The sequence below is a fragment of the Geospiza fortis genome, unplaced genomic scaffold, assembly GCF_000277835.1.
Source record: "Geospiza fortis unplaced genomic scaffold, GeoFor_1.0 scaffold396, whole genome shotgun sequence".
NCBI classification, from domain to species: Eukaryota; Metazoa; Chordata; class Aves; order Passeriformes; family Thraupidae; genus Geospiza; species Geospiza fortis.
Window position 1 is genome coordinate 1,322,520 of NW_005054345.1, and position 14,453 is coordinate 1,336,972.

General features: G+C 41.2%; 1 protein-coding gene across 1 annotated transcript in view; it reads right to left on the minus strand.

Moving 5' to 3' along the window:
- Positions 1–13,978, minus strand: part of RAB3B (RAB3B, member RAS oncogene family) — a 39,884-nt gene extending 25,906 nt beyond the window's left edge. Inside the window, exon 1 of the mRNA XM_031058590.1 lies at positions 13,751–13,978. Within this exon, the coding sequence (XP_030914450.1) occupies positions 13,751–13,978 (228 nt within the window). The remainder of the gene's footprint in view (positions 1–13,750) is intronic.
- Positions 13,979–14,453: the final 475 nt, after the last annotated feature.

Consider the following 14,453-nt stretch of genomic DNA (forward strand, 5'->3'; position numbering starts at 1 on the left):
CACTGCTGAGTTTCTCTGGGCAGGAGGGTCAGGAGTGAGCGGGCACCAAGGGGCTGCAGGAGCCACCACCCCAGTCAGCACCAGAGTAGATCACCTACTCTGCACTCCAGAGGCACTGGGTGGGCAGCCCTTCAGAGCCCTGGGTCTGGGTTTCATCCCACAGTTCAGCTGCAGAACCACCATCAGGTGTAAGATACACACCCTCAGTGTGCTCGGCATCCTGAGGCACCAGGTGAGAGCTGAACGCCTCTCTTCAGTCACCCACTCCTCAGCCTCCCTCCTCCAACTGCTCACAAAACAGCTGTGGTGGACTCTCTGAAGCTGCCTGGGAAGTGGACACATAGCCTGTTTTTATACTAAATGCATTACAGTTATTTTAACAGCCCTGCTCTATTCTGACTTCAAACAGCAGGAAACCTTAGCTTGCCTCTCCACCCTCCTTACCAGAAGCCTCAATTTGTACTTGATGAGATGACTTGTTTTTCTCTCAGCTGATCACTGTCATATGCCTAACCAAATGTGTCAAGCAAAGTATTAGAGGGGATTCATAAATGCTAAACCTCTAAGAGGCTTAGGAGTGAGAAACATAATCGAGTGTCACTGCTGGAGGCAGAAGAGTTGTTTAGGAATTCTGATAAGCATCAATTCAGCAGATACTAATTTTTATGCTGGTTAATCAGAAACATGAAGCTTCAGGAAATAGAAATGCTTCTCTGTCTCTATGCTCATTCACCATGGGGTAGAGGAACCACCATGGGGTAAAGAAATCACCATGCCAGCTCAGATTAGCAGCTGAAGTGTTTCAGCATCCTGTCCTGAACAGTAGAAGCTTCTGATCTAAACAGCAATCTGAAATGGACGTCTCTGCAATAGATACAAAATTGCAGAGAAGTATAATTATGAAAAACTTTACTTAAGTAACATAACAGGGGAAACACTTTCCTAACTTAGGAGCCAATCTCCAATAAATCAGCTTGTGGTGGACAACCTTTGCATTACCAAAATATTCCTATGACTGAAATACTAAAACCTCTCTTCTTCTTCCTCCACACAGAATCATGCAAATTCCCAAGACCTTTTTTGATCCTTCACAGGCTCTCAATTTAAAATTTTTCTTAACCCTATAGGTGTAATTTAAAGGACCTCATCCCTCACAGGTCCCTTCCTCACTGATGAAATTGTACACTGTGAGTTCCAGATGATCTCTGACCATTTTTGGTCAGAAGCCTTAGAATTCTACTGTCAGCACATACCTCAGACATGTTACCTCCTATCTTGGTGGCTGATATCTTTTCAGCCACATTATTTGCCATCACTGCCTACTTCTTCCTTTCAGTGGTGACCAAGGAGTTATGGCAGAAAAATGACTGCAAATTGATGGGGTTTGGTCCCCCTTCCGGAAGGAGCCTGTGACTGAAGCCTGAGCCCTGAGACAGGCTCACTCTGGGGTCCCCTGAGCTGGCAGCAGCACCAACCCTTGGGGCTGCTCTCCTTTGTTATTTCTGTTCACACAACAGTGTGCACACTCTTCAAGAGCCAGAACTTCTTTCCCTGCACTCTCCTCAGCATCAAAGCAAAAGCACTCAGTACCCAGCCAGACAGTCCCACTTCCTGGCTACCTGCAGGTAAATCCAGCCTGTATTTAATCTCTAAACTTGAAGGGATATTTCTTGTTTATTTTCATACTGGCCTTGACTGCAATATTTCATACCCAGATACCTGCTGTGCCACCAGTCTGAAAACTGACTTCCCACATAAATCTGTCAAAAGTTCTTCACAGCATCAGGAAGGCACCTGAGCACAGCAATACAGATACCTGGTGGAGGCATTTCCTCTGCTGCCCTGACCCAGTTAACCAGCAATCACATTACCTTGCTCCTTCAATACCTCTGGGCTCACTTCAATTCACTTTGGTCTCTCTGAACATGGCACTACTGTATCTGCTGCTGTTAGATCCTCTCCAAAAGGCAGCTTGATTTGAAAAAGGGCTAAACATCTTGCACTCCTATTTCATCACTGGAAACAGACCCTTGGTCAAAACACATCTAGAGTCACAGTGATCACTGCAGCACTAATAATTAACAATTGGATGCAGGCTTCCAGTGAACCATCTGAATGGAGGTAGGATAAAGTAGTCAACAAGTACATCAGTTATCTGTCAGTTTTGAACTGCTGCACCCATTAAAGGCAAAACATGCCCACACATAAAAACATTCTGCACTGATAAGCTGACAACAAATAACTTCCCTGTAGTTTCCATAAAACAAGCATCCCTTTCCTTTAGTCATTTCTTGCACTCTTCTCACTGCACCTATAGGAACTTTCAATAGTATCATCACATCAATATGGATATGCAATCTGCATGCATTTAACTTCAAAACCAGTATTACTAGCAGCTTTCTGCAAGATAAATTTTTCATGTTATCAAAGTAATTCATAAGACATATTGACTTTCATGACTCCTTGCTACTTTCAAAATTCTGTTCTCTGCCAGAGACAATCAAGAAAAATCTCTAACTAGGTTCATCACAGCCTTCTGTTCATTAGAAAACCCCATACTTTGCAATGTCACTTTGAAGGAGGAATTCTGCAGAAGCAGAGCTGGAAAACTGAATTATATTACAAGCTGAAAAAGCAGAAAGCATGCTGCCATTCTTTTTAGTCACTTCCAAGCAATTTCGTTTGAATCTGCTGAAGGCAAATTTCAGCATAAAGTATGAAAGCTCCAGATCATCTAGTTACTGAGATGAATGCCTGCTAAGTCTTCAGTTGGGACTATCGCCTTCATTTATAAAAACACAATTTCTCCTCCAACAACAGAATTAGCATAAGTGTGCTTACAGTCCTGCTCACAGGATCTGCCAGCCATATCTTCTTTCTTATTTCTATCTGAGATTGACGTCAGCAGCATTCACAACCTTTTGAGAACTCATTCTCCAGTTTGTACTTAATTTGATGTCTCAGAACATTTATATGACTCACAAAATTTGCTGTTTGCAGCTTCAGGGCACAAAGACGGAAAGAAATCCAAAGGGGAAAAAAAAAAAGATTGCATTTAGTGTAGTAAAATAATAGTAAGGAAGAAGAGACAGATAAAATATAGTCAGGTATTTTTGCAATTGCTATTTTTGGCAATGGTTGTTTAGTAAAGGAAGCACAATTTTCCCTTTCATTACTCAATAAAACAAAGAAACACAATTTTCTGTTCCATTCATTACTCAGAGTGAATGAAGAGATCAATCATACGAGCAAAGCTAAACTTACAGGATTTTATAGCTACCTGTGGGAATTGAGTGACACTTTGGGACTGCCAAAGCTGATAACCAAGGCACCAAGACTCCCAAGAGAGGAGACTTCTTTACACAGGACACACTCTTGACTCTGGAAGAGAGCTTCTCCGGGGTCAGAAGGCCCTGCTAGAAACTGCCCCAATTCAAATTCAAATCCAAAGGGCCACCTGTGTTGGGCAGAACTGTAAAACTTAGGAAGAGCTCATTTTTTAGGAATAGGAAGTAATCACTGATGTCAGTACAGATGTCATTCCTGAAAACCCCTGACCCTTCCTCTGCACACACAAAGGTGCTCCACATCCTCTGGATGAAGGGAAGACCAATTCATCTGGGGAGCTGGATTGCTGATTGCACCTCACAGGGAGACAACTACTGGAAAGCTTCCATTCTCTCAGCTGAGGGCCTCTAGTTCCAAACCTGGGTCTTTGTCAGGTCCTCCTCAGTGAAAAAATGAACTATCCCTCCTGTTCTGAAGAGAGAACACTGGTTATATGAATCCCTCAAGCCTTGACACACTATCAAACTAATACTCTTGTTGTTATTAATCAAAAATTTAACAGATGAGATCTTAATATGTCTTGGGAATCTTCTAATTTAAAAAATGAAGATCCAATGAGTCATGGCTGCAAAAGTCACTCAGCATCTCCCTTTGAGAGATTATTTTGAACAAGTACTTCATTGAGCAGACAGATTTTAGCAGAACACAGCAGACTCACCTGTGGCATGAGGGCAATTAAGCCTTTATAAATTTTTTTTTATATCTGTAAAATACGTAGACAAGAAGTAAAAGATCTCCTACTTCTCCCATTTCCTGATAACAGTCCCAGAGTAGTTAGCAAATCTGATAATCTGTATTTCTTCTCAGCTTCTTTCACAAAAATATAGTAAGAAAATAAATCAATGCTACAATTTTTCTTGGCCATATAGGCTATAGCTTAAAAAAACAAAAAGGAGAGAAAAGATAAAGAGGGCTATTGCATGGATTCTGACATTATAACCAACCAAACAAATACCACCTCTTCCCTGCCTTTGTATTAGGTGATAAAAAGCAGTTTGGTTTTGTACTGGGTTTTTGGCTGGGTTGTTGGTTTGGTTTTTTTTTAAGTCTGTATTTTTTTAATCATCAAACTGACTGCATTGTCTCTCACAGCTATAGGGTAATCCAACATTACTTGGAGGATGCATTCTCAGGCAGAACAAACAGCTGCCATTCCAGGGACTTGAAAGCTCTGAAGATTCCAGCTGGAGTAAAAGGGATGCATATGTTTGATTCTTTCAGGACCAGAGTGAATAAACACCTTGCATGCAGTTAATGGAAAATAAAGCTATTCATTTCCTTCTGTTTGAGCACTGGGGTTTGTAAATGCTAAGGCAGGTGGCTACTTTGCCATCACTTAGCAACATCAGGTTTTGACACACAACTGCTTCCTGGTCTCCCAGCCAGGTGGGCAAGGGAGGACTCCCAAAGCCTCTGCTGCAGATGGGAGAACTGACAAATCACTCTGAGCTGATGTTGCACTGATGCAAAGGTGCTGCTGTGTCAAACTTTCAGCCAGATTCAGCAAGTTTCACTCACTCAGGTGAAATTTCCTGTTAAAGCAGTAAATATCCTGTAGACCAAGACCAGCTCAAGATTTAGGCGAAAGATTACTGAAATCATAGTTTTGCCATGACAATGGTGTATTTTTACTGAATTTGATCCCTTTAGATTTCTTGCAGTCTCTTGAACACTAAGTAGGCTCCTGTACATATTTATATCAGAATTTTAGCAGAAAAGCTGAAGTAATTTCAAGCATTTCCAAGACCTCAGAACAATGGCCACAGCTTTGAACATGCTACTGTGGCATATGCAACTCAGAACAGTAGAAAGTACATCAGAGAGGAGGACTTTATGCAGATTCTTCCCTTGCAAGAGTTTGCTTTTCCCTAAAATCATTAACCAGTGCAACTGGAAGCAAATTACTAATCTTACACTTCCAATTCCCCAAAAATTCAAGAAGGACTAAGCAGTTCTCACAGATTTACCTCATTCAATATCTTTGCAGTAGTGACTCTTCCTGCATGCTGTTTTCAAGATGAAGGGCATTCTTCTAAAAGAGAAGATCATTTTAGCTGGGATAAGGCACCTTAAACAGGTATGGGTTTGCAGCAGTTGCATAATTATACCACAGCAGCCAGAATGAGCATCAGAAATACTGCTCATCTGAAGCTCTGAGCTCCCATGATCAGTCAAACCATTCAAGTCCCTTTTGTGCTTTGCTCTCACACTTAGGAAAACATGCTAGAGAGGGGGTTTGGTGAGGAAGGGTGTATAAAAACAGGCTGAAGAGCTTTGCCAAAGTCTTCAACCTCCTTCACATCTCAGGAAGCCCAGACACCAGCCACTCCTAGGAGGGCTGGAATCCACCTGGAGTTCACACACACTGACACTTCTGCAAGAGCAATTCCACCTCTCCAGCCCTCCTGGGATTGCTGCTCAGGGCCACTCCTTGCTGCTTGCAAGCCAGCATTTCCAGCACTGCTCTTTGGTGTTGTTTTGCACTGTAATTAATGTATTCATTACAGGCATTGGGGTTTTTCTTGTCATGGTCCTGCTTCCGTTCTACACAAGTTTTGCCCCAGTTTTCACGGCACTCTCTTGCTCCCTTCAGGACACATCAGCACTGCACAGTGGAGTTGTCTGCACAGGTCCCACCTGCCAGAGGCAGGACACCAGAGGTGGAGGGGGCACAGCAGAGTCAGCTGAAGCTGTGTTTTAGCTAAGACAGGCTTGGTGCAAGCCCCATCATGCTGCACTGAGCACCACCTTCCTTCTTTCAGACAACTCCACTACACTGTTCTCACAGTACCAGCCCTCACAGTGCTGGTGGTTCTACAACCTAGTGAGGGCCAGGAGAGGGTAACAGAAGCATAGAAGTTATTATGGTCCATCATTCCACTCTTGTACATGAAAGACTTGAAAAATGCATTCCTTAATTATCCTTGCTTGCTGTAAATTTCCAGTGTTCTTATTCCATGTAATTAAGTGATGCACCTGTGTGCTTTATCAGAGTCAGAATATTTCTTCTGTAAAAAGCAAATAAGAATTCCTCACTTTTCCCCAGCTCTACTTGTTCACTCTTAGGCACAAGTCCACGATTTTAAATGTTGTTGTGACAGTACTCTGCAAGAACTCACCTTGCAGTTAGTGCAGAAGTGCTTACAAAGGTGCTCTCTAACCTCTCCAAGAGCAAGCCAGGGTGCACAACACAAAGAGGAAACAATGGGAAAAGTAGCCCAGCCTTACAGAAATGTGTACAGCATGAAGTTAAACTGCAGAGCAAGAAAGCAATTTAGCACTTAGTGGTAATTCCAATGAAAACACATTTAGCCTTTTAGAGTTAAAAAAAATCCAAAACACATTTGATGGGAGTTATTTCTCTTTCTTCCCTCAAAAGAAAGACTTGCAGTCTTTGGTAAAGGACTTCACCTGGACTTATCAAAGCTGACTCATGCCAGTCTACCACAATTTGGCACTTGGAGCACTCCTTTCACAACTGGGCAGGCTTGGTGCCCGCTGGCAGGCAGCAGAGCAGGATCCAGTTACCATGGCACTGAACACGCAGCAACTTCACAACTGCCACGGCCACAGCGCCAACCCAGGGAGGCACCGAGGGGAAGCAGTGAAGGTGAACCTTGGAATAAGCACAGGCAAAAGCAAAACCAGCAGTAGGGTGAGTGCTCTGCCTCCTAAACATCCTATGCACAGGTCCCCTGCATGTTGTGTTTTATTGCTCTGGCTGCAAGGAAAGCAGAGGGACAGTAAAAGCTGGCAGCACCAGGAGCATCTGCGCACACAGGATCCACAGCCGCCGCTCTCTCACCGTGCCTTTACCTTCCAGCACTGCTGCAGATGTCTGGGTAAGTTTGTCAGAGCGACAAACCAGCCAGAATCTGGCTGAGAAAATACCACCATCGAGCCTTCTTTGAGTGATACACAAAGTTCAATCACCTCAGTCATAGATCACATGAAGGTACTTCAGTTAATGAAGCACAGCAGCTCATAACACAGTGTTTATCTGCTGCACTTACACCTGCTCCCCTCAAGTTTCAAACACTCCTGCCACCTCCTGTTTCAGTTTCGAACACAAATTAGTAGTGAAGCAGTGAGTATTTGATTAGTAGAGAAATGGATGCAAAGCAGAACTGGCAATACTGGAGGAATTTTCAAACAAGATGCAAGTGCACAACAGAAGCAGAGGATGCCATGTGTGAGCTGAGCAGGACATTTGGGACTGGCAGCTCCATTTTGATGGAGGAACATCTCAGCCATGCTGCAAACCCAGACTGTGGCAGAGGCAGAGGAGGATCCATTGGGATGCTTAGGGTACACTTTTGGGCTGCAGTGGAGTGACCCCAGCCATAAAACGCAAGGTGCTAAGCTGCTACTGGAAGACACATCTTACCCCAAACAGGATTTATGTTTCCTACTTTGTCACTCTCATTAGTATTTGCTGGGCAGCCAGAACAACTCACCAGAAATCTGGGTTGAGATCAGTGTAACCTGGTAAACATCACATTGCTCTGCAGATGGGAAAACCTAACCAGCAAATCATAAACCTCCCAGTTCTCCACACTGCAGGAATGTGCTGCTTTTTTGTCCAGTTTCTGGTGCTTCTCACAAATGTTTCCTTCTGCCTGCAGAGTCCAATGCCTCTGGTGCAACAGAATACAGAAAATTAGTGCTTATCTCTGGGAGCTCAGTTCATGCTGTTTAATCAATCAGGATGATGTTGAACAGCTGGACAACAGAAAATAAATCACAAAGTACATGCTGCTAAATTCCTAGGTACTCCAGCTGTGCTATAGGGTACAACTTTTTACACCTGAAAAACATTTCTGGGGCTTTGGATTCCCTTTCTTGAGTTCTAAAATCAGTCATTCAGGTACTCAAGTGTTGCATAAACATGGCACTGCAGTAGACAACACAATGCATGAAAGTTATAAATGTGAGTAAGCACAGTAATTATATTTTCTCATCTGACCAAATGTGACACAGCCTTAGTACATGCTCACTTGAGACAAACACTATGAGAACTCATAAATTCCATCTCCTGTGTTATCTCATAACTGATCACCATGCACCCAGCATATTTAAATATAGAATATACCCAGTCATTATGCAGAAGATAAAATTGTGAAAGAAAATCATAAGGGTGATTCTGATGAGACAAGGACAACAGGAAAGGGTTTTGAGGCATGTGAGTCTCAGACCTTATATAAAATTACTTCAAAATACCTAGTCTGAATTTCTGGTAAAAAAGCATTAAATGCAAAACATCAGGAGGATGGCAATTAATTTGTCCTCTCAAAGCTCAACTGCCTCACCTCAAGGAAATAACTTCCCTTGAAATTTCCCATGTACAGCTTTCCCTCTACTGAACAGTCAGCATTGGTCCATTTTCTCTAGGAAAGGTCCAAACCTTTGAACTACCGACAGCTCTTTATCAACAAACACACACTCGACACTGCCCCTGGATACAGCCTGCTACCTCTGAACATGTTTCATTTCACTGAAATGTACAAAACAAGGCCTCCAAGGGCACAGTAACTCTGCAAAGATGGAGCACAAAGACAGATACCACACCTGCAGTGAGAGCAAATCCAGTATTGTCAGCAGGGATAGCTGCAGTGGTATCAGAGCTTAGACTGAAGTTGAATATGGCCTTCACTGTAATGCAGTGTTATAATGAGATAACAATGAGATTGAGGTGATTAACTATAAACAGAAATAAACCCTCCATGTCAACTGTTTGCCTGCAAACACAGCAATGCCCTGCTCAGCAAGCTTAGGCTGTTCAATAAATTCAATAGTGAGTTGGGTAACTGACCCATCAGTCATTTTGTCTTATTTGTCAAGGGTCTTATTTGTCAAGTTTTTATTTCTCTCCTTTGTATCACCCTTGCAACTCTAATCTTAAAGCCATCCAGAGTGGCATGAGCACCAAGTTCTTCTCAAAGCAGAAGTATTATTACTTGAGATATAACCAAGACCTTGGAATTGAATTACAGACACTGTTATTACATCTCTTCTCTAGTCAAATATTCTCCATTGTATTTTAGCATGAGAAGCAGTACTTTACATCCACTCACCCACAATGATTTTCATTCCTGGGACCCAGTAAGTCCTTAATGCTGCAAATAAAATGTAATCCTTGACTCCCTTACAAGGATCAACCTGATCTTCTCACTATCATTAATTTCTCCATTTTAGTTCTTTATCTAAACAGCAAATCAGAGGATTTCACAACAACTGTGAGCCCATAAAAGCAGAATCAGGCCCATTAGTGCTTTAGAGACACCCATCACTATCACATCTATACATTTAATTACTGAACCTTATTATCTCTTTTTTTAGAAACAAGTTTTGTGCAAGCATTCAAGCCTAAAGTCAGTGCTTGCAAGGAACTTAGCAAAACCATGACAGGAATAGGATGCCTTGGGAATAGATGACTCTCTCATCTGAAATGCATAATTAGCTTTTGGTTAAGTGTGCAATTAACATTAAAATTTACAATCAAATATGATGGTGTTCTAATTTTACCTCCTGTAACTGAAAAAAAAAAAGGTAAAAAAAAGGAACTCAGTTGCCAGTGTTACTGCTTTGAATCCCTTCCCTAAGAGGAGAGCTGCACAAGATGATCCTGTCATCCAGGCAATGTCTGATACAAAAAGCTGTTAAAAATACTGTGTATTTGCCTTCTGGACAGCTACACAGCAGGGGGGTTATTTTGGTCTATACTTTTCTGTTTTCTAGTGGTAACTGCTACTCAATATAATTAGCAGTTGTCATATTTCTGATTTAAAAATCCAAAAAACCCAGAGCAATGTTGCTTTGTGCCCTCTCCCCAGCTGTGCCTGAGAGCTGTAACACGTGCTTCAGACATCCACTAAAGCTAATCTCACACCCCAACAGGTCTCAGCAGCTAAGCCACAGAGACATTTTTGTTAATGAGAAGGAAGAACCTTCATCCTAGCAGTTTAATTCTGATAAACAGCTCCTTAAAAGAAAAATCTTACTGCAGTCTAAATATGCTGCCTCTGTCTAAGCATCACAGCCTTTCTGCCTTTTAACCTGAAGTTAAATTTAATCTCTGTTGCTTTTTACAAAGGGGGTTGGAAGTAGTTTCAACTGTAACATCAACTGCCAAACCCTGTATTTAGTTATGTTTATAATTAATCACATCCATGTTGAGAGTCCTTTGTGTAAGGTGCTGCACGAAAATTAACGGAAATGTAATCAAATTCCTCACACAAACTGTGTATTGGGTTTTTTGGGGCTGAACCCTGCCAATGATTTTCCATCAGTTAATTTATGTGACTGTGCAAAGAGCTCATGTAATGAACCCAGACTGGGCCAGCACAAGGGCCAGAGGCTGCCCCCCAGCAGCTCCTCTCGAGGCCACGTTGCTCAGGAGTTCTGCTGTCATTTTCACCACCATTATTTTTCACCAGCAATAGACACAAATGCACAGAAGGCAGAAAAAGAAATCTCACCTTGCTCTTACCTAAAACTGAAATCACTTTTATTCATTCACCCTGCTTCCATGTGGATCTGGACAAAGTGGCCCTCTCTAGCTGCTAGGCAACCTGAACTCTGCATTAAGTATTAACTGTTTGCATTTGCTAAGAATATAATAATGTTACCTTTGAGATTTATTTATAATAAAAAACGTACCTAGCTGAAAATATAATAGTTTTCCTCCAGTAAACAGTAATTAGCAACACTGGGAATACAAAATTGATCAAAAAATGCAGAGAGATATTATAAATTGGCTCCTTACAACCCAATCATAAAGAAGATGCTTTATATAAAAGTATTATTACAGATGGCAGTGGCATAAAAAAATCTAATCCAAGAATTACATTTATGTAGATATGTAAATATCTATATAATATATGAATATATTTATGTAATAAATGTTTTAAATTAGATATTGAATTACTAAGTCTCATCCAACTACAAAACAAATGTTCTCAATAAAGTTAATTTATTCTATTAGCACAACACCACCATTCCTAAACAAGACAGAAAATATTTGAAATTAAAACACAGTCAACTGATCCTGGAGTTCTTTAAAGAAAGGGAAAAAAAGCCAACAAAACATTATTTCATAAACCCCTCTCTGAACCATTTTACTGTTTCCATATGCAGCAGCAGTGCTATCATTCTACCTTAAAACATCATGAATATCTCTGCTATGTCCTGTTCCTCTCAAACTAAAGAGATATTCCTTTCAAGTCTTTTCAAAGCAGATCATTTCCCAGACTGCTTAGTCACAAGCACAACTGATTATTAAAATATCAATTTGGGTGATGGAGGCATTAATGTCAACAAAGCAAGAGGCCCACTAATGACACCAAAATCAAACAGAGGAGCACTCTTCTGATCATTCCATGTGACAGCTTGTCAAACCCTGATTCACGAAATACAGACTTCCTCAAACTCAGCACAAACACAAATGCAAGATCCTTGGCTTTAAAATGCTCATCAACTTCTGCTGGAGAAACAAAACCAGGAGTCAGGCCAGAGACATGTACTGACACAGCTGTCAGCCTTTACGTGCACCTGCTCGGCCCTTGAAGCAGCGTGAATTCTTCTGAGCTTGAAGACAACACAAGAATTTGGGTCCTGCACCCAAATTCTGCTCTTCTGTTCAACACAGGCAACAGGCAGTGTACAGGAAGTCCCACTGACCGTGGATCTCTCTGGATCACAGCACAGCAGTGATAACTTCCCTCTCACCTTGAGACTTGCAGAACACAGAACAAGGTTATTTGGCACAGCCCTTGAGCACCTCCAGTGTGTCACAGCTGCGCTCACTTCAGAGCTCCACAAGCACCCCTGAACTGAAAAAACCCTGGGTCTGTGGAGAAGAGAACATCACAGGCTCCTAGAAGTGCTTTTCTCTGGATTTTAGAAAAATATTTGAAGTGGTTAAGTCAAACACTTGTCCTTCTCCTTCACTTATTTTCACATTAAATCTGATTCAGATAAGGCTTAATGCCAAGCTTAGGGAGACCATAATTGGAAAAAAATGTCAACATAACTGGAAAATTGTAAGTCAGAGCAAAGGGTTTAATGGAGCCACAGAGCCCCACACCCCCAGAAACTCAACAGCAGCTATAAATAGTTTTAAAAAGCAATTGGTATTAAAACTCTTTCTTCCCACACATAGGAACCCACAGTTTTGGTATGCAAATGGACCCCACTATTACTTCATGTACCTGGAGAACACATTGAATGACAAATATAATCTCAGGCCAGGCAGGAGACAAACATGTTTAAATGGTTTTGATAGAGGCACACAGTGGTTTTGTTAAGGTCCTTGAATCATGACTCATGTCAGGGATCCATGCAAAAAGAGAGAAGAACAGAGCACAGGTTACTCTGGAAACTGTCCAACACTTAGGTGTACTTTTTATTAAAAAATAAATGTTAAATCAACAGTGTTGTTGGTAACTCCAATATTACAGGTCCTATGGATTGCACCTTGTGAGGAATTCACCTGACATCTCTTTTCAAAAGAAGTTTAAGGTTATTAAAGCCCTTTTTGCCCAGAAGCCCTCTAATAGATTTAATTAAGATTATTGCTTAATTCACTTTAATCACAGTGTCTTTGAAAAAAACTCCAATGTTTTATGGTGTTTTCTGTCTCGCTTTTACACAAATTCTTAGAAAATTTCATGTTCCAAAATTCACAAAGACCAACTAAACGGAAATCACCTTTAGTTGCTTATAGAGCCTGAAGTAAAAACATTTTTATTGCCAAAACCCTAAATTAATTCAACCAATTTCACATCAGGTGACCTACCTTAGTTTCAATGTCAGGATTTTACAACATGAAAAGGATCTTTTATTAAATAATTTGTCTTACATTGTACCCAGCAACACAGAAATTAAATGAATCATGTAGTTGTAGTACAAAAAAAAAGGCACCTCATTTTAGATTCTCACTATTCAAGATCACCACAATAAATAAAAAACCAAAATGTAATTTGACATTTAAATGCAATTATTAAAGAATTACAAATCAGGTGTATGTAGAGCAATTAGAAGATTAAGCTCTTAGATGGGGCAGAAATTGGGTAGAAATGGGCTGCTGAGCAGGTACATGAGTTACAGAAAGATACAAATATCTCATGTAGAGGCCATAAAATGATAGTATGGGTTGTGTGTAGAGTTCTCTCAAATGCAGAGCAGCTCCTTAGACCACATCAGGACCCTCACCAGCTGAGTGAGACAGACACAAAGAGAACTCCCTCCATTTACTGCAGGGACACAAAGGTCCAGCCACACACAACCTATGAACAACCAAAATCTACACCAACCCAAAAACCCACCTCCAAACGAGCCACATTTTACCATCACAGCTCTGCTGGGATTAATATAAAGCATCTCTGAAAGTGCTGGCACTTACCCAGATCTGCAGCTTCACCCTCTTGTCATTCCTGTAAACTGTTTTCACCTTGAAGTCGATCCCCACCGTGCTCACAAAGGCTGGAGTGAAGGTGTCGTCGGCGTATCTGAAGAGGAAGGATGTTTTACCCACACTGCTGTTGCCAATGATCAGGAGCTTGAACATGTAATCAAAATTTTGGTCTGAAGTATCCTTCTGCCTGAATCTGGCATCTGTAACTGAAGCCATCTAAGAAAATGACAAACATGGAAAAAGAACAGATTTAAGAGCAGTTCAGCATTTGTTTTCCTTAACTGTGTACCATATGTTTAGGTTATCTCTCCACTTTCTAATGTCATAACCACTATATCTGCTGACTAAAGAGGAGCACACTTTGAAATCTTCTTTTAAATTCTGGCTTTAATCCTGTTTAGTGTTCACTCGTGCTAGTAAGACTTCCAAACCCAAGAAATACACCTGTTGCAGTGCTTTGTATTTAACAGAATAACAGATGGCCACTGCAGATTGTTCAAATACTCATGGGGAAACAGCATTCTTTACTCCAGTGGCAGGGTGCCACTTCTGTTGCTCCAATAAACTGCAACCAAGAACTAAAATCTTTGACAGTGCATCCAACCATGCAATTCATCAAGCAGCCTCCAAGGTAAATAAACCTAAATAACTGGTTTTACTACTTCTGTGGGAAATCCACATTTCTAGTGTA